At 34.3% G+C, this 25,306-nt stretch overlaps 1 protein-coding gene across 3 annotated transcripts in view; it reads right to left on the bottom strand.

Moving 5' to 3' along the window:
* The window catches only part of PKN2 (protein kinase N2), a 111,497-nt gene that overhangs the window by 20,013 nt on the left and 66,178 nt on the right, over positions 1-25,306 (bottom strand). The window contains exons 4-15 of one of the 3 annotated variants that reach the window (XM_074335098.1): positions 24,084-24,201; positions 23,625-23,770; positions 23,326-23,539; positions 12,798-12,935; positions 11,958-12,067; positions 3,093-3,236; positions 2,559-2,634; positions 1,821-1,995; positions 1,462-1,588; positions 981-1,111; positions 822-897; positions 652-743 (exon numbers count right to left, since the gene is read on the bottom strand). In XM_074335098.1, coding sequence (XP_074191199.1) covers positions 652-743; positions 822-897; positions 981-1,111; positions 1,462-1,588; positions 1,821-1,995; positions 2,559-2,634; positions 3,093-3,236; positions 11,958-12,067; positions 12,798-12,935; positions 23,326-23,539; positions 23,625-23,770; positions 24,084-24,201 — 1,547 coding nt within the window. Of the gene's footprint in view, positions 1-651; positions 744-821; positions 898-980; positions 1,112-1,461; positions 1,589-1,820; positions 1,996-2,558; positions 2,635-3,092; positions 3,237-11,957; positions 12,068-12,749; positions 12,936-23,325; positions 23,540-23,624; positions 23,771-24,083; positions 24,202-25,306 lie in introns of all 3 variants that reach the window. The other 2 variants (XM_019751766.2, XM_074335099.1) reach the window with 2 other exon arrangements.

Genomic DNA, 25,306 nt, shown 5'->3' with positions numbered 1-25,306 from the left:
TTGTTATACAATAATTTCCATATTTTATCACCCTATTTAAGATAGTCTTTTAAAAGTACATTCTCTAACCTAATTACAATATTATACCCAAAGTCCCGGCATTTTAATAATTATAATATATAGATGTATCCATATCAATTTATATTTATTAAACCCAGAAAGGTAAGATGCTATGGTCAAAAATATCATTTTAAGAAAGAGAAAAAAACAAATATAAGTGCATTGTATAAAGCAGAATGTATTAACCATTCAGTTAACTGCAGATTATCTGTAAATGACATTTTATAACTTCTGTAAGACGAAATGGGAAATAGCCTCACCCAACAACAATTAAATAACAGTTCCTATTCCATATAAACACTTTAATATCTCCAAGCATAAAAAACTTAACAGAATTAGGTTAAATATTTCATCATCTTTCCTTGGTATCCCTAATCAGTAAATTGTAAGAAGGGAAAGAAGGAGTTGGCCCAAAAGAAAAACAGTATTTAATTAATGCCTGCCATATGTCAAGTATAGGTACATTAATTTATATAGTTTCTTCACATATTATTACGAAATAGAAAGTTTTGCTATTGCAATCTACACATTGATTTTCATATTAAGTCGCAACTTCATAAAAATAAACAATTTTGTTTAAAAAAAACTAACCTATCTACTTCATCTCGAGCCACAATGTCTCCTTTCTTTAGGGCTTTTATAGCAAACATCTCATTTGTGTGTTTATATTCAGCCAAAAGCACCTGAAATGAGATTAAAATAATTATTTCCTATTTGGGCTACTACTTTTGTAGGTATTCCAAGAAAATGTAAAAGATTACCTTTCCAAAATGTCCTCTACCCAAGACGGCACAACATCTGAAATCTTGTAGATTAAACTGGAACATCTGTTGAGATCTGAAAACAGTAATGTCAATTAAAAATAAGCCAAAAGTATGGGACCAAACATGTAGTAACAAAGCTGTGTACATATTCTTTACCTTCTATCCTCAAGTTCTCGAATACCACTATATTCTAGGCCTGATTGAGGAATATCAGGTTCATATTCAGATTGAGATTTTGGAAGTACACTATTTCTGTCATTTTCAATATCAAAACCAGTTTCTGAATCCTGTAAAATATTAAATACTCATGAAATCATAGCAACATTCAGGAAACAACTTGTTTGGTAAGGATAAAGTTAAAGAAAAAATGTCAAGAGTCAATATAAATATTAACCAAGTCAGAAGATGAAGAGTGTTTCAGGCAATATGTCATATAATATTAACCATGTTCTTATGTTCCTTCTATCTTAAGTAGCCTATTTCATCTCTACGGGCCCATGAGCATCCAAAGGATTTTGTTTCACTCATGAGAAACACAAAACACAGGCAACTTTTAATTAATTGAAATGTATACCTCATTCACTATGATTTTATTGGGAATTCAAATGGTGAAAATACAAGGTTTAAAATGTCTTGCCTGTCCTGGTGTATCCAAATCTCTTAATGCAGCAGATTCATTTATTTCTCCAAGTGAAGAATCACGTGGTGGGGCCGGAGGAGGTTCAGGTTCAAGATCAAAGTCCAATTTGGTTACTGTAGAATCACTTATAGAAGACAGAGTAATTCACCAAAAACAGTAATAAAAAATATGTATTTTAAATAGCTTTAAAATTAAGACAAACAATTTTATTGTTTTAAAAGTAAGCACCACACTAATTTCAAAACACCATTTGGAAAAAAAATGTGACTTTTAATATACCCTCTGTAAGCAATATGTACCAATGTCAAAAAAATTATTTCATGGAATTGATGCTTAAAAAAATCTTAGATGCATACCTAGCTGGAGGTGCTAGTTCAGGCATGCGTACATCAACCACTGGCACTGTAGCAGGCACAGGAGCTTGAGGGCTGAAGGTGCCAGAATGATTTACTGTAGGAATTGCTCTTCTCACTAGCCTTCCCCAAGTGGCAATATTAATATTCATTTGAGGAGCTCTGAGAAATGTTTTGCCTGTGGATATTGTGAAGAAAGAAAATAGAATAATATTTATATATATGACCAAAAGCGATAATTTAAAAATTCATCGGTTTATAATTTATGAAGAACAAACAAAATTTGGCACTTAAAAAACAGTTAGCTATTTATTAAAGGCTAGTGCAAAATACCAAAAAATCGTTTTAAAGATAAATAGGTAGAAACTGTTTTTTAAAGTCTAGTAATAATATATGTGGTTAAGATTAAAAAAAAAAAGGATTCTTATCTTTTAGAGATACTAACTGTAATACTTAAGGATAAATCAATGATATCTGGGTTTGCTTCAAATAATCTGAGGAAGCAGTGAGTGAATGAAATATAGTAAAACAAAACTGGCCATGAGTTGACTGTTGAAGCTAAGTGACAGCACACTGCACGAGTCTCTCTACTTATGGATATGTTTGAAATGTTCCTTAATAAGAAGTTAGAAATGAATGAACAATAACAAAAACAAAGATGGATATCACTTTTTAAATAGTATGTAAATTTTCTATATTTAAAAAAACACCAAAATAGTTATTTGAGTTCTTAGTAATTACCTTGCTGTTTTGAAAAAATTTTCTTTTGTCTTTGGAGTTTTGGTCTTCTTTCAATAACTGGATTAAAAAAGGTAACCTGCAGTGAAGAAAATTCAAACTGATATGAATATAGCATTGGATTTATATTTCATGAAATTCACTATACTTCTAAGTTTTGAAAACTTAAGAGAATCTTAGATACAATTTAGTCCAACCCCCTCATTTTCTAGATGAGAAAGCAGATCTAGCAGGGATAAATTCTTTGTTTTAAGGTAATATACCTTTTCAGTGGCAGAATTGAGCCAAGATTTCAAGTTGTCTGTTGTTCAGCCTAACACTTTTTCCACTCCTACATCATGCTGCCTACATATATAATTTATTTTTTTAATTTTTTATCTTTATTAAATTTATTGGGGTGACATTGGTTAGTAAAATTATATAGGTTTCAAGTATACCTTTCTATAATACATCATCTCTATGCATTGTGTGTTCACCACTTAGAATCAATTTACCTTCAGTTGTAGTTATGCACATTTAATAAAATACATTTATTACCTCTGCAAATAAAGTACCCTGTGGTTCCAAATAGAGACACATGCCATGCCGTTGGTTGTCTAAAAAATCTTCTAACCTCAGAAATTTTACAGCACACAGAGATCGCCAATCACGCCAATAAACTGAAATTTCCAGTTCACGTGACTAGTATAATTAAAAAAAAAATAAAGAAAACAGAGAAGACATCATTGGACACACACTTGAATAAAATATCACAAAAATATAAAATACAAATAAACAAAGATAACACACACAATGATTGCACTATTATAAAAAGTGTTTTTTAATGTTTCTCTTTTATAATATTACTTTAACAAACACATATCTTAACTCAAAGGAAGAAATTAAATTCTGACAGTTTCCAGCTAAGGTATTTCTTTTATACAAATAATACACAACTTGGGAACAACCAATACAAATGAATGACCACAGAAACTCTTTCCCATCTTATAGCTTCAATCTTTCAGATTTTCCTCCTCCATTTGGCATCACTTGCTGTGCTATTGTTAGAAAACATCGGTCCTCACCTCAAAGACTCATTTCAAATATTATTTCCTTGCCTCAGTGTCAGGGAAAGGTCTGTGAATAGCATTTATTCTGCACTTACAGTGTGCCACACACTGTGCTAAGCACTTAAAAAATAGTAGGTACCTTGATCTTTAAAAAAATACCATCGAGTAATAGGACTAGTGATAGCAGGGGCCTGTGTAGGTAGGGAGCAAAAGGGAAATTCAGACTAAGTTTTATACAAAAAGATGTTCTTTTATCACAACTTTAAAAATAAAGGCAAACAAGCAAGACCTTGAATGTCCAACAACCAGGGACAAGTAGATTACACCATGAGCGAATACTCTGTAGTCATTAAAAATAATTCTTACAAAGAAAAACATATTTAAGGTTTTAACAATCAATTATTAAATATACTTGAAGAACCCAGTTTATAAGAAGGGAGGCAAGCCATAAACTGACCGCTACATGTATGTTAAGATGTACACACATTTTAATTATAAATCACCAGATTTCTCCATTATTTTGTTTTTCAGAATTATGCAGACCATCCACAAAAAATAATGTTTTCCCCTTCAGGCTCAACAAAATAATAAATTACTTGTTTCATACAACAACTTTCAATTTATGAACTTATGAATCTTATTATGTAAGTTCCTAGTATACATAGTAAAAAAGCTTTTGACTTTAAATAATAAAACCAGTTGATGTAAATGAACACAGATGACATTTATAAAAAATAGAACATAAAAAAATGATTCAGAACACAATGTGCCAGAAGGTCTCATAGCCAATCAGGTAAAGGCCTAGAAAAAGATATCTATGGCAGTCACTACGGGAGTCCAGGGCCTCCTACTTCATTTCTTCTCTCACACATAATATGGGAGAGAATACTTGGAATGGGAAAGTATGAGTAGAGTATAATTATTTTTAAGATCAGCAAATGGCATATAAAAAGGGTAGGTGTGAATGCTATCATATTCAAGTTGAAAGTTAAAATATTTTGGAAATAATTATTATGGGAAAAAACAGAATCAATAATTAAACTAGGGATTGGTAATTTAGACTACATTGTTTTAGACTAGGGTAGGAGTGGTCTACTTTCTCCTACCTTCCTCCACTGTTATTGGAGAGGAAGACTTGTTATGGATTAGGCACATGCAAGGGGTACAGATGCTGGGGATAGAATTAGCACTTGGTAAAAGTTATACTTTCACATTGCTACAATAACATTATACTTTTCTCTGGATGACAGGAGGTGCAGTCACCTCATTTGTATTTAACCCAACCAACTCTGGTAAAATTCTCATTTCTCCATTTTCTCTTCATTCCATGCTTCAAACTGAAGTATGTTAGAAAGATCTGAGATTTGGGATGGAAGGGTGTCTCAAAGCCTTACGCTAGCTTTCTTGGAATTCTATATTAAGGTTTTAGGATTAAAATCCTTCAAATTTTGTTCCTTTGCATTGTTCCGTCAGTATCACGCTCTCCAAATTTAGCTCCGAGCTAGACAGAGTAGACTGAGGTATTTCATGTCAGTACTTATAACACTGTTTCATGAAAGCCCAATCTTACTTTAATCCCTAACATAACATCCAGTATGATCTGGATAGGTAGAGCAGGGATATACGTTGCATCTGAAAAGCAAAGTACCTTCTATATAAGGAGATGTCACTAACATTTATTGAATTTAAATTTCATGTGTGACTGCTCATTTGCTGGCAATTTTCCAGATGAAGCAGGTCAGTTTTATAAAGCAGGCGCATGCTGGTAGGTTAATGTCAAACTCTAAGAGTAACAAAGTTCTAGCGGGAGTGAAATCACTAAAATAGTTGAGCAGTATGATCTGAGCTAGGTACTGATTGACAGTATTGGAAAACTCTTCCAACTTGTGTTTCCTTTTGTCTTATTATGAATTTGAACGTAGGATCAAAGAGAAAACTGTGGTAGAGTTAAGAAATCTGTATGGTTTGTCTGAAATCTCTGCAACGCCTGAAAGTAAATATAAAAAAGAGACACTGAATCGGTCCTACATGTAGGAGGAGAGCAACAACTTAAAACGTGTGTTGCAATTTAAAAAAACCCAGTATACTTCTAGCATAAAAGGAATTGAAGCCAACGAAAGCGGAGGTTCCCAAACTGCTCCCGAGGAACTCGGCAGCAATGGAGATGTTTTCACTTTTCAAAGGAAACACACTGACATCTGCGCGACACTGTATGTGCAGTTTCAACACCAGAATGTACCACATTGCTTTTGATGACATCGCATCTTTGTTAAACTGGGTTTTCAACAATTGATTTCTCAACAAGAAAAATAAAAACCACCAATACAAAACCAAAAAAAGACACACTAGGCCAAAGGAAGGAAAAAAGTACTAAAAAGGGAATGTAATCACAATACAGAACATGTTTCATCTGTAAACAGTATTTATATAGTCATAATAATATAAACACTAAATTATTCATTTAAACTAATTATTTGGGAGACTAGGATATGAGTATGGGTAGTTTAAGAGAGTTAAATTCTAACTTTCTTTAATGTAGTATGACTAGATAATTTCTGAAAATTTGAAACCAGTAAATAGTAAGAATACCGTGAGATCTTCTCTAATAATCTGTGCTCTATCCTATACCTCTGCCTCTCCTCCCAGTGCCACACAAATAACTGCAGTCTTTCCACAATTTCAGCTGTCTGCATTCTTCTATCACCTCCTAACATTCTCGCTCACTCTCTCTAGCACACCTCAACATTCACTGATCCTTCAGCCTCTTTGTTACTTCCAATCTGTTAATCCTACTACCTTTTTACTGGCTCTCATTTTCTTGATGTCCTTTCTCTTTTCTTCCTTTCTGATCATTAAGTGAACATTTAATGTTACTCCTGCTAAAATTTTTCTAAGTTTCAGTTCTAAGGACAGGGCCCATCCTTGTTTCTCATATTGATAAAGATTGTTCTCTTTTACATTAATTAGTAAGGTAATCAAAATGACATGTGAAAGGGAAAAGGTTAGACATAAAGGCTTAGTGTACCCTCTTGCTTTTTATTTCAATCTCTATGTCTCATGGGAGAATTAAACTTTTTATAACAGGAGAGCTGGGGGAATTCTGGGAAAATGGGAAATCAGCTATTATGTTTACAATGAACATTATTAAATACCAACATTTATAAGAAAATATAGAAGGCTGACTTGATTAAGAACGGAAAGAGCACAGAACTGATACTAGACTTCATTAAGAATCCTGGGTTATACTTAGAGGCTAGTTATTTGCTAGACCGTAATTTCCTTATTAATCTGTAAAATGATGGGGCTGGATTACATCAGCAATTTTCGAACCTTTATTTTAAGTGGCAAATTCCAAATGACATTTTACCCAGAATCCCAATAACAAAAGTATCTGTGTTGTCTCCTGAGACAATTCTGCAGAGCCCTGACCTCTCAGGAACATAATTTGAACTTTTCTAGATCATTCTAGATCTATATCATTTCTATAATATCTTAAAACTCTAAAAAGACCAATGAATCTTTGTATCTTGAAATGGATAGAAACAGTACTATTTTTTTCCAGATGCTTTAGAAAAGAAACTTGGCATTTGAAGCAAAATGCTGGGCATGAACATGTCAATTCAAAATAACATTTTCTATAAACGTCTTTATAAATAAATATTCTATAAATAAAAGACATAAAATAAAAGAGTAAAAAACACATGAAAAAGTAAAATGTACTATGCAAACAGAAAGAGTTATCATAATAAGAAATCTGGTTTCTGCCAAAGAGAAGTTTACAATCAAATTAGTGACAAGTAATGTGCACATTAGGAACCTCGAAGGTCTAGTTGGCCTGAGGGATGAATGGCTTTACTTAGCTATGCAGTGTCTTCAAAGTTTCAGAGATTACTCCAAATTGAGAAGACTGTCTGATGCCATGGAGAAGAAAACAATTTTAGGTGAAGATTACAATTGCAAGTAAAGACCAACCAATCAACAGTTATCAGTCTATCTAGCTCTCTAAGCTTGTAGTTTGTGTGGTTTTAAACTACCATATTTTCCCCAAAGTAAGACTTAACCAGAAAATAAGCCCTAGCATGATTTTTCAGGAGGACATCCCCTGAACATAAGCCCTAATGCGTCTTTTGGAGCAAAACTTAATATAATACTACCCGGACTTATTTTCGGGGAAACATGATATATTCTCTCTTCCAGGTTTTCTGTATCCTATTCTGTGCCAGTTATCTTTCTATCTCATTCAAGTAAGTAACCACAGAGGATAGAACATCCATTTAGGACACTGAAAGTCTAGTACCTGCTGTGAAATATCTTTATGTAACTACTCTGGTACTCAGTTTCCTTAACTATACAATGATCACAAGACATTTAATTACTTTTAGGTTCTATTTTAAATATATAACTATATAATGCAATAACCTGGCTATGAGATATTTTCTAACCAGCCATTTTCCCCTCTAACAATAATTCTCTTTCTTAAGTTTCATTTTGGTCATATCACTCATCAAAAACCCTGTAATTACTTTAAATAGGCTCTGAAATGAAAGAAAATGACATTCAACCAATTAAATCCCCATTACCTAGCATGCTGTTCTATTATACTCAAATTCATAGCCACACATCAAAGCCTAGGGCTTCAGAAAAAACTATAATCATAGAGTGACTAAAATGTGCCAGGCAAGGCATTTTATATACACTATCTCAGGTTTTGGGTTACACTTTACCCCTATTTTAGAAATGGTGAAATAAATACTCGCTAGTATTTATTTCTACTATCAAATAGCTAACAAGTAGCAGACAGACAATGAACCCAGTTTGTTTGGCTTCAAAGCCAACGTTATAGCAAACCTAGTACATTAAAAATGAATGAAAACTGAAAGAAACATTTTATGGTCATATTTATATGTATTCACACAGTTTAGAAAGAAGACGCAGGTATAACGAGACATGAAGACTATGCACTTACAACCTCAACTATATTTCTCTCTCTGGTGGACTTGACAGAATTATATTGGTTCAACTATTTAGTCAAACACTAATTTATAGCATGTAACAAAAATTTCTCCTCCTTCCCTGAAAAATAATGTATCACTTGAAAAAGTCTTAGAAGTGTAACCTTTTCCTGATACAAGAATTCCCTTAAAGTCTCTCTTATAAGTTGCTTATTCAACTTCGAGAGAGAACTTACTATTTCCTATAGCAGTTAGTTTCATTTTTTTAACAGTATTATTCTTTTGCGCTGAAATGAAATCTGCCATCCACTGCCTTTTGCTTTGTCCTCACAGCCACATGAAATATACAGTCAATCCAAGGATGGAATGTGTACTACAGCTTACCAGTTGCCCCTTCTCCAAGCATCTGGTAAACATTGCTCCTCGGTCAGTATAACTTTCCCTGAAAATCAGGACCCACACAGTAAATCTTAACACTGAACTCCAGAAAATCACTACTAACCAATTAGAGTTGACACATGCAAGCTGAAATCTCATTGCTATCCTTACTCTAATTCTTTTTGCACATTCTTCCTTTTAACTTTAAAGATAGTATCAAATCTTTGTTAAATCTCTAATAGACTTAAAATTCCATTTTCCTCCATTGTTCCATATGTAACCAGGATTTTCATCATCTCACCATTCCAGCATTCTTTACTGGATAACCTTTTATAATGCTTATCTGAACTTAAAGCATGATCTGATCCAAGTCAGTTTTTTATTTCTTTTTGGCAAACTTTTCTTCTCCTACCCTTGGGATACTGCTTAAGATTTTATTGTTAGATCTTTGTTTTCTTTCTTCATAAACTCTTTCCCATTATGGTTAGTAACTCTTTTTATTAACTTCTATAATACATGGTACTTATTTCTATTAGATCATTTTACCACAAATAAATCAGATGATGTTAACTCCCCTATTAAAAACCCTTCAATTGTCTTCCAACTCAGAGCCTGTAAAGACCCTAGCAGTCTTGTGGCACCTACCTATATTTGCTATTTTACTTCACAATGATCTTCTGTCTCACTATTTTTATTCTTGTAACACCTCAAGTTCTCTCCTACCTCAGCGGGTTCCCTCTGCTGGGAACACTCTCCCTGTATCTTTGCAAGTCTGGCAACTTTTCACCTATTAGGTCCCAAGCCTTCACAGAAACTTTCCCTAATTACTCTATTCAAAGTAGTCCCCTTCTAATGTAATTATACCACCCTATTTACTTCCTTAATTGCACGTGTAGATTTTTAAAAGCTTGTTTATTATTTATCTTACTTTGTTAGAATATAAGGTCCATAAATATAGGGACTTGGAATATTTCGATCAATCATCATCAGCATCTAGACATGATGTTTGGTACAGAACGGAAAATCAATGATTATTAAGTTTAAGAGTTCAATTACAGCAGTAAGTATAGATGATTTCTATAAATCTAGTAAAATGCCTGGTACATGTAAGATGTTCAATAAGTATGTGTGAAATAAATGGAGCGATTTTATCCACTTGGATGGCATTAACTGTGACCTCTAATCAGATGACCTCCAAATCCACTTATCCAGCCCTGACCTCTAGTTCCACATCTTTATTTAGCTGCTGAAGAATTAGGTATATAGAACCCAACACCCTCCAAGATAGTTATTTTCTAACTTCTGTGGCATTTTTGGCATTTTTTTTTGGCAAATTATAAATTCCTTCCTCTGTACTCACGTCCAATTAGTTACTAAGTCACACTAATTTTCCCTTATTGCCTACATCATGTATCTTTCTATTTCTACTGTAACATTTTATTTCAGGTTCTCATAATCATACAGTTATAGTACTGGAGTAGCCTCCTGCCAATTTATATGCCTGTAGTCTCTCTTCCCTCAAACTCATTCTTCATACAAATCCGAGTATCAATTTTTTCTGTTACATCTCCCCCATCCCCATTACCAACCAGTACGAACACCTTAGCCTAGCATTTGAAGTCCTCAATATGATTTTCACTGAAATCAAAATAAAGGTATGCATGGGAAATGAGATGGTGGATTCTTACAGTTTCAGATGTAATGGTATAAACTCTGCAACTAATCAGATATATACTGAAAAGCCACTGAAGTACAAGTTCATTGAAGGAAACTTGAGAGACCTTGTTTATATTGTTTGTTGCTCATGTACCACCTGGAAGTTCCTGGAACACAGTAGGTATCAATGAATATATGCTGATTAAATGAATGAATAATTTCATAATAATTTTTCATGAATAAATGATCCCAAACCAGAGAATGAATGCCAACATGAAGGTAGTGTTTCTGAAGATCAGTCTGGTTCTTAGATACTCGGAAAGTAGTTAGTAAACTAATTTAATAAAAATAGCCAACGTTAATTGAATTCTTACCACTAGTATAAGATGTTTACATGGATTTAACCTTCACACATCTCAGTGAGGTAGGTACTATTAAAGATAAATAAATGGGCATACATAAAAGGTTAAGTGTTTTGCTCAAGTATATACAACAGTTAAGTGGCAGACACAGTATTTGAACCAAGAAAAGCAATGATGAGAGCCAGATTAGAATGCTGGCTGTGAGGACAGAAAAAAATAATAAATTGGAAAAATATTTTAAAAGTAGAGGCTAGAGCAGTAATCACCACCTCACAGCATTATTAAACATCATAAATCTGCTTTCATTACTATATGTACTTTTAAAAATGACATATGTACAACCAATCTGAATATTAACTGATAAAAAAAGCATTGCTTCTTATTTTTTAGATAAAACTATAATTAAATTTTAATATTTTCTTCCTACACCCCGGTGGATGTATTAAAATCTAAATAATAAATTTATTTGTCATCATGGATATAAATTTATTGTGAACCAAGTTAACGTCTATGGCTACAGGTTTCACATCATTAGCGAAAGCCACTGAGACACATGGAGGGGTGGATGACCAAAAATAATAGCTCATTTCAAATCCAGCTTTGATAATATAACCTACAAATGGTGAGTCAGAAGAGTCACCTTAGTAGTTAGAGAGTCCATTATTTAAATAAATATATTTCAGTATTAGACCTCACCTGGTTGTTGATCTTTCAGGTTAATGCAAACTATACATTTTCAAGTCACTGCACAAATGAAAGCTACTCCAATGCAAACCACACATTTTCAAATCACTGCACAAATGAAAGCTACTCAAGCAATCTGATATTTACCTCTATCTTAAGGTAGATAGATTTACGTATAACTCCTCAGATGAGAAATGTCAAAAATACTAAGTTCTTCTATTCTGTTAAAAATAAAACTTCTCAAAGTCTTATAAAACATAAATTCAAAATGAACTATAAATACATATAATGAAAATTTAAGTAAAAAGTTTCTTATCTTACCCTGTCTAGTTCCAGTGTAAACTTCTGGTCCCATGACTGATTGGAAATGGGTTTCCAGCTAGTTTGACCAACCACAGTATTATCTAGCTTCAAAACTGCACAGACGTCATCTGTAATTAGAATTTATAAATTTGCTTAAATATTTTAAAACCTTTAAAATAGAAACACTGCTGCTTAAATAGCAACAAGTCTTACAATCTTTTGAAAATAAGGTTTTTCTTGCTTACTCAACATTGAAGCTTTTGAATATTAAATGGTAATTTACCATTTAATATTCAAATATTAAATGGTATATATATTATATACATATATAATATATATATGTATATAATATATAAAACCACTAGACGCTCACAAATTATCCTGTGTTTGACAAAAACAAAAATATTAATTCCTATCTATTTTCATTTATATTAAAAGGACTAACGGGACCAGTAGCTGTTTGTCATAATGTATGTGTATGCTATGTTTGTAGAGTTAACCCTTGAATAATGTGGAGGTTAGGGATGCTGGCACAGTCAAAATTCCACAAATAACTCCTAACTCCTAACTCAATGACATATAGCATTAATTCTTCTAAAAGAATTAATGCTATATGTCATTGAGTTTTCTAGTATATTTTCAACAAAGTCATTATAGCTCTTAATACTTAAAAATTAAATTATGGAAATCATAATTTTAAAGGTTTTTGTCCAACTTTGACCCTCCTCATTCTACTCTGTCCCCAGTGCTGAGTCCTTTGTATAGGCCCTTTAATTTGTTATAAATTATTAAAAAATCTGGTTACTGAACTGGACAAGTCATCAGTTTTTAGGAGATTTCGACTACTTCCACTTTTACTTTTGCTCGTTCTGCTCATGAAAGATGATCTGGTTTCACTTGGACTCCAACCAGGCAGTGCAACCGATGTTGCTTTTGACCGTCCAGGAACATTCTCTAGGATATCTTGACAGCCCATAAGACGAACCTCCAAAGTACCTGTTAACATAAACAAGTATCAAATAACATCAATTTTTAATATATAGAACAATTTCTTTGTTACCATTTCAGAAATGGGGGTGGGATGGGGAGGGAAGATCTGCTAAAATAGCAAAATCTCTTCTCCCAGAGGATCTGTGAGGTAACCATCATCTTTCCGATTTTAATTAGAGAAACCTATTAAAAACTCTTAAGACAACTACGATAAATTTCACAGAACAGCAGCTCCCAAAAACTAACTGTAGAGCATATAACAAGTTACATAAACTTCTTGTGTATTTGAATACTCACTTCTATAATCACATGGAAGAATTACAGAATTATGTGGATAGAACATATGGGAGGGGAAATATAAAGCTAAATAATATAATTATTAAAATAAACATACAGAATTTACAAGTCTGACTATGTGAACAACAGCTGTGTTTAATAGGTATGTAGCTAATATAGAAAATGACGTTAGTTTGTTTAGCATAAATAAATGGGTTTCTGTTCTATTTGGAGACATAAAATAACATTATCTTTCCATTCTAATAGTTTATTCAAATAATTATGGGTTGTAGTTATCCAAGCACAAAATAATTGCAATTTCCTTAGGCAAATAAACACTAAAGGTGTTCAAATGAAAATGAGGAATTGTGAATTAGGGCATCTGGAGATATGGCTTTCTAATAATTTGGGCTAGACTTAGAGTACTAGAATTTAAAAACGGTGCTTCAGTATTAAAATTTTAGACGTTACACATAGCATGACACTTTAGGAAGAGTATTTCCTGGTAAAAGCTGTCCCATTACACTTACATGATTAAGCTTAATTTTATTTAAAGTCTTTAATTATTTAAAAGTAACCAAAGGACTTTTTTAAGAGTAAAAAAAGCCTGGATTTTCCTTCAATTCAAACAACTAGAAAAATTAGACAAAATATTTGAAAAAACAGTATTAAAGATATTGGAAGTATCAGAAAGTATCAGAAAATGAAAACAGTGATCTGCAAGATATGGAAAACAAATGAGATGAACCCGAAGATTGATCTAGCTTACTGCCTTGAGAATATCCAGGACACAGTGCAGGCAGTGGGAATCTCAGGTGGAGCCAAGTGGACTACCTGAGTTAAGGAGACAGAATTGAGAGTAATGAGACAGAACTGAGACTGAACTGACCAAGGCGGCTGGAGTTCACAGGCAGAGTAAAGGAAAAGTAGACAACTGACCAGAGACAGAACTCCTGAGATGAACAGAGCGTGCCCCTGACCAAGTATTCAGTCTTGCCCCAGTAGTAGAGAATACCTACCTTTAGACTAAATAATGCTGTTCCCACATAACAAATCTTAAAGGCAATACCCAAAAGATCAAACTGTTTCCTATTCCAAGTAACTTAATTCTGACCTAGAACGAAGCTCAAGAATATTTATAGTAATACACAATATCCAGCAACCAACAAGCTAAAATTCAAAAAGTCTGGCATCTAATCAGAGACTTCCAGCTGTATTTGTTTTCTCTTCCTGCATTATCAATTACCACAAACACAGTGGCTTGAAACAATACCCATTATCTCACAGTTCTGTAGGTCAGAGTCTAGGTGGGATGGTCTGTACTCTCTGCTAAAGATCTCACAAAGCTGAAATCATCTTGTCTGCCAGGCCAGGCGCTTATCTGGAAGCTCTGAAGAAGAATCTGCTTTCGACTTCATTCAGATTGTTGGCAGAATTCAGTTCCTGTAGTTCCTTGTAGCCATAAAACTGGGGACCCATTTTCTTGCTATTTGCCAGGGGCTGTTTCTAAGTTCTAGAGGCTACCTGCATTTCTCCTCATGTGTCTCCATTTATCTTCGAGCCCGCAATGGCATATAGAATCCTTTTCACAATTCAGATCTCTCTGACTTCTCCTTTTGCAACAAGTCGGTGAAAATTCTCTGCTTTAAGGGGCTCATGTGATTATATTAGGCCTACTCAGATAATTGCCTTTTACATTAACTCAGAGTCAACTGATTAGTATTAATCACATAAGGAAAATTCCCTTTCTATATGACATACTACGTATCACAGAAGTGATGTCCCATCATATTCATAGGGGAGGTGTCCCGAAGGTCATTTTTAAAAATTCTCCCTATCACAGCAGGCAAGCAAATAAACAGAAAACTAAAAACCATGATAAGAAAAAAAAAATCAAATGAAAACCAATTCAAAACTGACCTAAATGTTAGGATTAGCAGATAAAGACATTCACATAGTTGTTAGAATTATATTCCATCTGTTCAAAAATACAGAATAGAGGCATGAAAGAAATAAAAAAAAACCCCAAACAAATTTCTAGAGATGAATACCACAATACCTGAGATTTAAAGAAAAATACACTGGATGGGATTGGTAGTAGATTGTACACTGCAAAAGAAAAGGCTAGTGAACTTGAAGCTATAGCAATAGAAATGATAAACAGGAGACAGAAAGACCTGAGGGGAAAGTAACAGTTACAGTACATATGTGAACTGTGAGTTTAACTTCAAATGACCTAATATACGTATAATTGAAGTCCCTCAGAAGAGGGAAGAAAAAATATATTTGAAAGAATAGCTTAAAATTTTCTAAATTTTTGAAAACTATAAACCCAAGAAGTATTCAAGAAGTTTAATGAACACCATGCAAAAGAAAAATAAGTAAGCTACGCCAAAGTTTACAATAGTCAAATTTCTCAAAACAGGATAGCAGCCAGAGAAAAAAGCCATGTTATCTACAAAGATTAGGATGGCAGCGGATTTCTCATCAGAAACAATGGAAACAAGACAGAAAAGCAACATCTTTAAAGTACTGAGAAAAAAAATAAACTGTGAAGTCAGAATTTTAAATCCACTGGAAATATCTTTCAAAAGTGAAGACTTTTCATATATAAAAATGGATAAAGAATCCATTATCAGCAAACTTCCATACAAGGTGTGATCAAACAATATGGTGAATGTTTAAATAAATAAAAAAATTATTACAGTAAAAGACACATTGTCATTAATTCCCCTCAAAATCCCCCTGGCTTCAACAGGCATATCCCATCATTCTTGCTCCTTTCTGAAGCAGTTCTGGAAGTCCTCGTGTCTTTTGTGCTGTCGTGGCTGCCTTGATGTCCTAACTCATTTTGACTTTGGGGAAGAGCCAGAAGTCACACAGTGCCAGATCCAGTAAAAAAGGTGGATGAGGACACATCACAATGTTTGTATTTGACAGAAATTGCTGTACCAGAAGCGATGTGTAACACGGAACATTGTAATGATGGAGGATGATTTATGGCACACTTTAAAACACACTTTCTCTCAACCATAGCTCACACACAACTGACTGCACCAAACAAGTTGAAACTTGTCACACACGGTTACTAAGGTTTGACACGCTCCTTCCTGTACTGAAAATCCTGCCTTTCCGTTGGATGGCACTCGGCAGCAGTATTCATCATATTTTGTGATCACAACGGAAAGGCTCTGTGTCACACATTGCTTCTGGTACGGCAATTTCTTTCAAATAAAAACATTACGGTGTGTCCTCATCCACGTATTCACTGGACTTCTGGCTCCGTGCGACTTCTGGCTCTTCCCCAAAGTCAAAATGACCATGAAAGGTAAATGTTTTGAATCGATTCAGGACATTGAGGCAGCCACAACAGTGCAACTAAAGACACTCACGAAAGAGGACTTTCAGAACTGCTTCAGAAAGTGGCAAGAATGATGGGATAATTGTGTTTGAAGTGAAAGGATTATTTTGAGGGGGATTAATGGCAATGTGTCTTTCACTGTAATAAATTTCTTATTTAAACACTCAATGTATTTTGATCACACCTTGTCTGATCCAGCCATACCATTCCTAGGGATTTACTCAAGTGAGGTAAAATCCGTTTATGCAAAAACTGTACATGGATGTTACTAGCAGCTACATTTGAAAAAGTAGAAAATGAAAACAACCCAAATATCAATCATGGGTGAACAGGTAAACAAATTATGGTGTCGTCACAGAATCGAATACTGCTACTAATATTGATATTGATACACACAACACAGATTGAGTATCAAAATATTCAGAGTGAAAAAGGACAGATTAGCCCCCTCCCAACACAAAGAAAACAGTATATATTGTGATTCCATTGATATAAAATTCTACAAAATGCGAACTATTATGTAATGACAGAAAACAGGTCCGCAATTGCCTGGGGACAGTTGTGAGAAGGGAGAAGACGAAAAGTAGGAAAGAGGGATTATATAGAGGAACATGAGGATACTTTGTGGGATGATGCATATAGTAATTATCTTGATTGTGGTGATGGTTTCATGACTTTATATGACAAATTACATCTCAAATTATAGCTTTAAATATGTATAGTTAATTGTATGTCAATTATACCTCAATAAAACGTCTACAGTGGCACAACTATACGTATTTACTAAAAATTGTAAAACTGTATGCTTAAAATGAGTCAATTCTATGGCATGTAAATTATGTCTCAATAAAGCTGGTAAAGGTGGGGTGGGGGAAGATTCAATCTTATGTTTGGTTAGTCTACAGAAATCTTATCTAACTATAAAGTTTTAAGGTGATTAAGTACAATAGATTTCATTTTACTTTTAGTTCAAAAGAAACAACTTATATTTGTGTTTTGTTTTTTTGTTGTTAAACTGGCAAACTTAGCTCAATTTCACTGTAAATGCTCAGCTGTAAAAGTCATCCTGGGGAAACTGTAAACATCTGGTTACTACTTCAAACCCTGGTAGCTTATTAAATATTTTAATAATTATACTATTAGGAGATGACTATGTTCAACACCTGCTTTCATTTGGAAAACAAATCTGGAGGGATTTAAGATCTTTGTTAAGTATCTAGAAGTTTCTATCTTTAATGAGGTAACACAATTGAAATTGCATATAACCATATTAGAAATAGCTTAAAATTATATTTTTTTACTTTTATAACCCACAATATGAAAACAAGCAAACCCAAGAAGTAACTGTTTATTTTCATAAGCAGTACCTATGAATTCCATTAAACCAAGTAAATGTATTTTTATTTAAGTTTCTAGAAAAACTAGTTTATATCCATTTTACTAATTCAGCATTTCAGCTCAGTAACATTTTTTAATTCTGAGGGAATCTTTTACAAAAACTAGTAAATGTCTCACAAAGTGGGTCAACAAGATTCAATTACACCTTATATCAAAGTACCCTGTTTCCCCCAAAATAAGTAACTGGAAAATAAGCCCTAGGATGATTTTTCAGAGGACATCCCCTGAACATAAGCCCTAATGTGTCTTTGGAGCAAAACTTAATATAAGGCCTGGTCTTATTTTCGGGTAAACACGGTAGCAACAAATATACAAATTGCAATATTATAATCACATGACCACAAAATAAACCAGAGTATAAATGAGACAAACCATAAATAATAGCCTTCAGTGAAAAACTGACAGTAAGTGCTCCTACTACTTATCCACGCTTATCCTTCATTATGTCTAGTCCTTTATTAATACCAGTACTATTTCTCTTCCTAGTTAACCAATATTTAGTTTAAGATCCAGTAGAAACTTAAAGGATTTTTTAAAAAAACCAAAATGTCTTAAAAATTATAACTTCTTTTAAAGTAACAATTTAAATCACTTTGAGTCAAGTTCACTAAGAGAATGAAGAACAGGGAAAGAGAGAACTGACAAGAGGTTAAGAATTGGGGAGAGGAGCCAACCAGAATAGAAAAGAAAAAAAAATTTCTAGTCATATCAGCTGACATCCTAAAACATGGTTTTATTACTTTTCTAGAAATATTAATTTCCAAATATTGACAACCATATTTTAATCAATGAATCATTCAGAAATCCTTGAATATTCCTACGTTCAGCATTGAACCATAAGATGGTGGAACTTAGATAATAAATACAGTCCCTGCCTTATTATTAAATAATACGTATTTACCAAGTACAGTAGTGCTCCCTTGTCTGTAGTTTCACTTTTTATGGTTTTGGTCACTCATCAACCTCAGTCTGAATATATTAAATGAAAAATTCCAGGAACAATTCGTAAATTTCAAATTGTGTTCTGTTCTGAGTCACCTAATGAAATCTCGCACTATTCTGCTCCTTCCTGCCCAGGACGTGAATCACCCTTTTGTTCAGTGTATCCATGCTACATATGCTCCCCACCTCATAGTCATTTAATAGCTGTCTCGGTTATCAGATCGATTGTCATGGTATCGAAGTGCTTGTGTCCAAGTAACCTTTATTTTACTTACTGGCCCCAAAGTGCAAGAGTAGTGATGTCGGCAATTCGGATATGCCAAAGGAAACCTGTAAAATGTTTCCTTAAGTGAAAAGGTGAAAATTCTCAACTTAGCAAGGAATAATAAAAAAGATTCTATGCTAAAGTTAAGATCTATGGTTAAGAACAAATCTATCCATAACACTGTGAAGAAGGAAAAAGAACTTCGTGCTAGTTTTGCTGTTGCACATCACATTGCAAGTTATTGCTACAATGCATGATAAGTGCTTAGATAAGATGGAAAAGAAGTTAAATTTGTGGGCGGAGACATGAACAGAAAACATGTTCCGACTGATAAGCAACATGTTGCACCAGAAAGTATTGAGCCTACACGAAGACTTCAGCAAGGGATCCCCTGAAATAAGTGACACCAAGCCACTTAGTACAAGGAATAGTTATACACATTCAGGAACAGGTTTGACATTTTATCATTTCACACCATCACAGGAAGAGAATGAGTACAGCACAATAAGATTAATTTGAGAGGGAGGGAGGGAAGGAGGAAGAGAGAGAGAGAGAGAGAGAGAGAGAGAGAGAGAGAATGAGAGAGGGAGGAGGGAGAGATACCACATTCACATAACTTTTATTAAAGAATATTGTTATAATTGTTCTATTTTACTACTACTTATTGTTAATCTCTTACTAAGCTTAATTTATAAATTAAACTTTATCATAGGTATGTATGTCTAGGAAAAAAGGCATATCTAGAGTTCAGTTCTATCTGTGGTTTCAGGCATCCAATGGAAGTCTTGAAACGTTATTTGCCTCAGATAAGGGGGGACTACTGTATCTGCTGAATGTGTAGTGTTCTGTGCTAGGGGCTAGTATTACATGTAGGTAGATCATAGGTCTTTGCTCTTCACAGGTCTATATTCCACTTTTAATTTTAAAAAATACAATAAAAAGATACTAAGGCAAACGCATTAAACAGGCACTGTGCACAAACTGGTTTAATTATGATAAAAGTTTCATGGTAGGAATTATAAAAGATGCAGCTAGAAAGATAAAACACTTTATTATTAAATAATAAATATTTAAAATGCTTTAAATAAAACGGAAGGTTTAAAACAGAGGTTCCCAAGCATTCTCATTTCATAGTATACTAGTGTCTCAATTCTTTCACTATGCTCCTAGTCTGATATACTTAACCGTTCTATTTCATAGGATATAACAAATAACGATTTGAAAAAATACATACAAATAAGTGGAAAGAAAAAGTAACCTTATTTTCATTCTTACATAAGCACGGTTACTTTCTAATGGGATGTGAATACTCATTGGGTACTGTATAATGTCTCAGACTTCAGAATTTGATTGGAAAAACTGCCACCCTTATTTCCTATTCCACAATGCTTTTCACATGATATTTATTATGACAGCAATGAAGGATAAGCCAGCTTCATCAACATGACATCAATGAAAGGAATGTAGCACCACCTAATGCTGAAAACTGTAAATACCCTAAGCTCCTTTGAAAATGGTGACTAGTAAGTGAAATAACACTGTATTTTCCTCAACAACTTAAAGTATCCTGTTGTACCCCTGTGAATTTATTTTGGAATCCCAGGGTGTTTCAGATTTACAAACTTAATTTGGTAACTGCAGGTTTAGACAGAGCCTAATAGTGCTAACAGTATAGTTTAACTATTAAATCTGTCCTTCAAGTTTTAATGTATAAGTTTGCCATAGTATAAAACTGATTAGTATAAAACAACCAGAGTTACTAGAAGAATATGGTATGGTAGTATGAACACTTTCATATTTTTAAAATATTGAATGACGTTATTTTTAAGGCAAAGCTCTGGTAGATATTCAGATTGATAATTTAAGGATTTCTGGAAGTGAGAGAAATCTGCCTAACAAAAAAATGTCATATTCAAATAGGCCATAAAAACCTTTGTAGGTGATGGTCAGAGAACATGGAGGAGTGGCAAAGTCCAAAGGCAGTTTCTCCACAGAAACACAGGAACAAAACAAACAAAAAACCTAGCACAAACTGTTATCAGTGGCGCCTGATCACCGACCGCCAGCGCCAGGTTAGCCGGACGGATCGGGATCGGGATCGGGATCCCCGGGCGGCGGGACTCACGGCCGACACGCACGGCCGACGGCCCGGGAGTCCAGCCACCTCCCGATTCAACGCGCTATGCGTTTCACCACCAGAGCGCAGCGGGCAGTTGGACACCACGGCGTCTGCGGAACGCGGCCTATGGGACAGGGGCGTTCTGCCGCGTCCTCGGGCCTACTAACCCACACTCCTCCTTTTCCGATTTAGGGGTCCCCAGAGTGGACTTGGAAATTTCGACTCTGAGGCGCCCTTTCACCCACCCACTCACCCGGCCCGACTTGTTTCGCGGCAGATGTAGAAATTTCCACTAATGGAAAAACATCCCTCCTGCGTCATTTTCGGTCAATAGATCAATCGGAGCGGCACCCTTTGAGAATGATGCAATTTTACTTTAATCGCTTTCTTTTGGGTCGCCGCCACTGGCGGCGACATCAGTAGACAACAGTAGGAAAAAATTATGTGGTAAGTTTGTACAGTGACGAGAAACATGACCAAGGCTGGTGATCACGTTGTAAGCCACGTAAACGTGCAATCTCTGTATCGTGCATCTGAAGCGAATACTGTATACCAACAGTACTTAAACAACAAACAAAAGCTGTTTCAATCTTTATCAGAAATCTGTAAAACAGTCAAAAGTTGACTGCAACCAAGCAAATACTTAACCAAAAAAGGCTATCAATACACAGTAAGATAGCTTCGTGCTTCGCGGCGGTTAAGGTTTATCGGCAGTTTATCGTACCTTTGCCTCATTCCACCCTCGCCCCCAAGGGCTTGGTGATGGTCTTTAAGATAGCCTGCATTCCTTGTGTAGTTCCTCATGCCTGAAGGAGCACACAAGACCTCTTTCTCAACTGTGGTCGCCTGTTTTGACCTGTCTACGTGCTCCCTGAAGAACTAACACAAAGGGCTTGGCTTTTTTTCACCCAACTATGAAATGTCTCAGGGCAGAGCTAAGTGTAAGGCATAAAATAGCCCTATCACCCAAAGCAATATACAGATTTAATGCAATCCCCATCAAAATCCCAATGGCATTTTTAAAGAAATAGAATATGGATGGATGGATATTGAGATTATCATGATAAGCGAAATAAGTCAGAGAAAGTTGAGAACTATATGACTTTACTCATATGTGGGATATAAAACTGAAAGCAACAAATGAACAAAACAAACAAAAACTCATAGACACAGACAATAGTTTAGTGGTTACCAGAGGGTAAGGAGGGAAGAGAGTGGTAGAAGAGGGAAAGGGGGTCAAATATACGGTGACAGAAAGAGAACTGACTCTGGGTGGTGAACACACAATGCAATATGTAGATGACGTATTATAGACATGGAGAAACTGGAACCTTCACAGACTGCTGCTGATGATATAAAATGATGCAGCCTCTGTGGAAAACAGTTCGACCGTTCCTCAAAAAAATAAACATAAAATTACCCTATGACCTAGTTCTCCTAGGTCATCTATCCTATATCCCAAATAACTGAAATCCTGTACACAAATGTTCATAGCAAAACTATTCACAATAGTTAAAAGGTAGAAACAACAATTGATGAATGGATAAGCAAAATCTGGTATATACCTACACAATGAAATATTATTTAGCTATAAAAAGGAATGAAGTACTGATACATGCTGCAATAAGAATGAACCTTGAAAACAGTACACTGAATGAAAGAAGCTAGACACAGAATGTCATAAATATATAATTTCATTTATAGGAAATATCTAGAATAGACAAATCTATAGAAACGACAAGCCAGTAACAGTTGCCGGGAGTTGCGGGGAATGTGGAATGACTACTTAATGAGTAGTCCTTTTGGGGTAATAAAAATGCTCAGGAACTAGATAGTGGTAATAGTTACACAACACTGTAAATATACTAATGCCTCTGAATTGTATATTTTAAAATGGTTAAAATAATAAGTTTTATGTTATGTGTATCTTGCCACAACATTTCAAAAATCTGTGCAATTTTTATTCATTTATTAAACCAGGAGCAGATATAGCCAAAAAAGCACCCAAAGTAATCAGGAGCTATGTGCCACGTACCTGTCAGTGCTGCTGGCTTGGACAGCGTGCTGTACTGGTTCTGTGTAGAAATCATGCTCTGACGTGGACTTAGTGTTGGAGATGCAACAAGTGAAAGCTCCTCAATAATGATAGTACTTTTGGGATGATTCTTGGGAAGTTCATTTAATCTTTGTTCTAATGAATACTTTAAAAGGTCCAACTTCTGACTTGATTCATTAAATCTTGCTTGAGCCTTAAACAGGGAAAAGACAATTGTTGTCACCTAAATAACTACATTCTTTGAATAACATATTAAGTTAAAAATGTTTTAAAATTACTTCTGAAAGTGCTTTTCTGTCTGTTACTTTTCCTGAGCCAAGTAATTTCATTACATTCTTTGCACCTTCTGCTACTGCAAACTCTATCCTAAAATGATGCCTTAATTCTTCCATCCGAAGTTCAAGAGGACTTATGACAGGTTTTGCTACAGGAGAAAAAACAAAAATGTAATTGAACCATTTACTCAACTGTCTAATAGGCAGTGATTAAAACTCACGAAAAAGAAAAATAAATTCTTACAACATTAAAAGTTAGTCCTTAAAGCAATAAACACTAAAGTAATACTTAACAGATACAATGCTGAGATAGTCTTTTTTAGAACAAAACTCAATTCAAGATAAAAAACAACAACAACCCGTAATGCTTCCTCAATTTTAAACCACTGCTTCTTTCTTATATAAAATTTATTTAGTACCATATGCCCATAATACTAAGAATGACAATTTCTATTCCATCACCATTATCAAAAGCCAATTCATTGGTCTGGACTGCCTGAAGAATCTGCATTCGTATCACTTCTATTTTTGTCTTGCTGTCCTGGAGCAGCTGCTGAGCTGTGCCATGGAGTTTCCGATCCTATTAAAAATAAGTTTGAAAAGGTAATCGATAAAAAGACAAAACATTTTCATAGCTTCTAAATAAGATCAATTGAGATCAACAATTGAAAAACAACAGTTAAAAGAACACTATGAGCACTAAAATATATATACCTGTAGATACATTTATTTTAAAAAGCCATCAAGTGGATACGGTGATAAAAGAGAAAAGCAACTCCATTAGTTAAGACAATGTGAAAGAAAGCAAGTGAATCTTATTACTGTTTTTAAAAAAATCCAAATTCATATTTGTAATTTTCTTTCTTTGCTTTATGCAAAATACAAAGAATTTTCCTGTACCATGGTCAATAACTCTCCTACTTAGAAGCACTATATATGATGGATGGATGCTTCAGTGACTAAGCCAAAAATTTTAGAAAATCTCTTCCTATCCTATTACTGTAATTGTAGTTAAATTTTCATGGAGCTTCACATATGTAGGCACATTTTAAAAATAGTTAATCATAGATAATATTCATGTTCTCTTAATTTCTGATAAAAGAAGCAGCATTTGTCAACACTGGAGATAATGAGAAAGGTCCTTAGAAATTCCCGAATGTCAAAAAATGAGACCTTCTCAACCAAGCTGGATTGGAAGTTATAGTGAATAAACTTGTCATCTCTTAAGACTTTAAGAAAGGTCCTGAATTAAGTGAAATAATGTTACTGTTTTATCTCAGTTTAGTTTCAGTAACACTGAATATTAGAGTCACAAAAAACTTACTATTTAGGAACTGTGGTAGGCAAAATAATGATCAACCCAAAGATGTCCATATCCGAATCTCTGGAACCTTGTGCGTATGTTACTTTACATGTCAATGGGGAATTAAGATAGCAGATGGAATTAAGGTTGTTAATCACCCAATCTCAAAATACAGAGATTACTCTGGTGGGCATAATGTAATCACAAGAGCTCCTAAATGTAGAACAGGGAGGTAGATGAAGAGGTCAGAGTGATATGAAAAGAACTAAATCTGCTATTTTTGCTTTGAAGCCAAAAGAGGGCCATGAGCCAAGGAATGTGGGCAGCCTCTAGAAGCTGGAAAGAACAGGGAAAGGAATTCTCCCCTACATCCTCTAGAAGG

The sequence above is a fragment of the Rhinolophus sinicus genome, linkage group LG06 (assembly GCF_036562045.2).
Source record: "Rhinolophus sinicus isolate RSC01 linkage group LG06, ASM3656204v1, whole genome shotgun sequence".
Classification (NCBI taxonomy): Eukaryota; Metazoa; Chordata; class Mammalia; order Chiroptera; family Rhinolophidae; genus Rhinolophus; species Rhinolophus sinicus.
The sequence above is the reverse complement of the archived record's forward strand: the minus strand, read 5'-3'. Positions and strand labels throughout refer to the sequence as shown.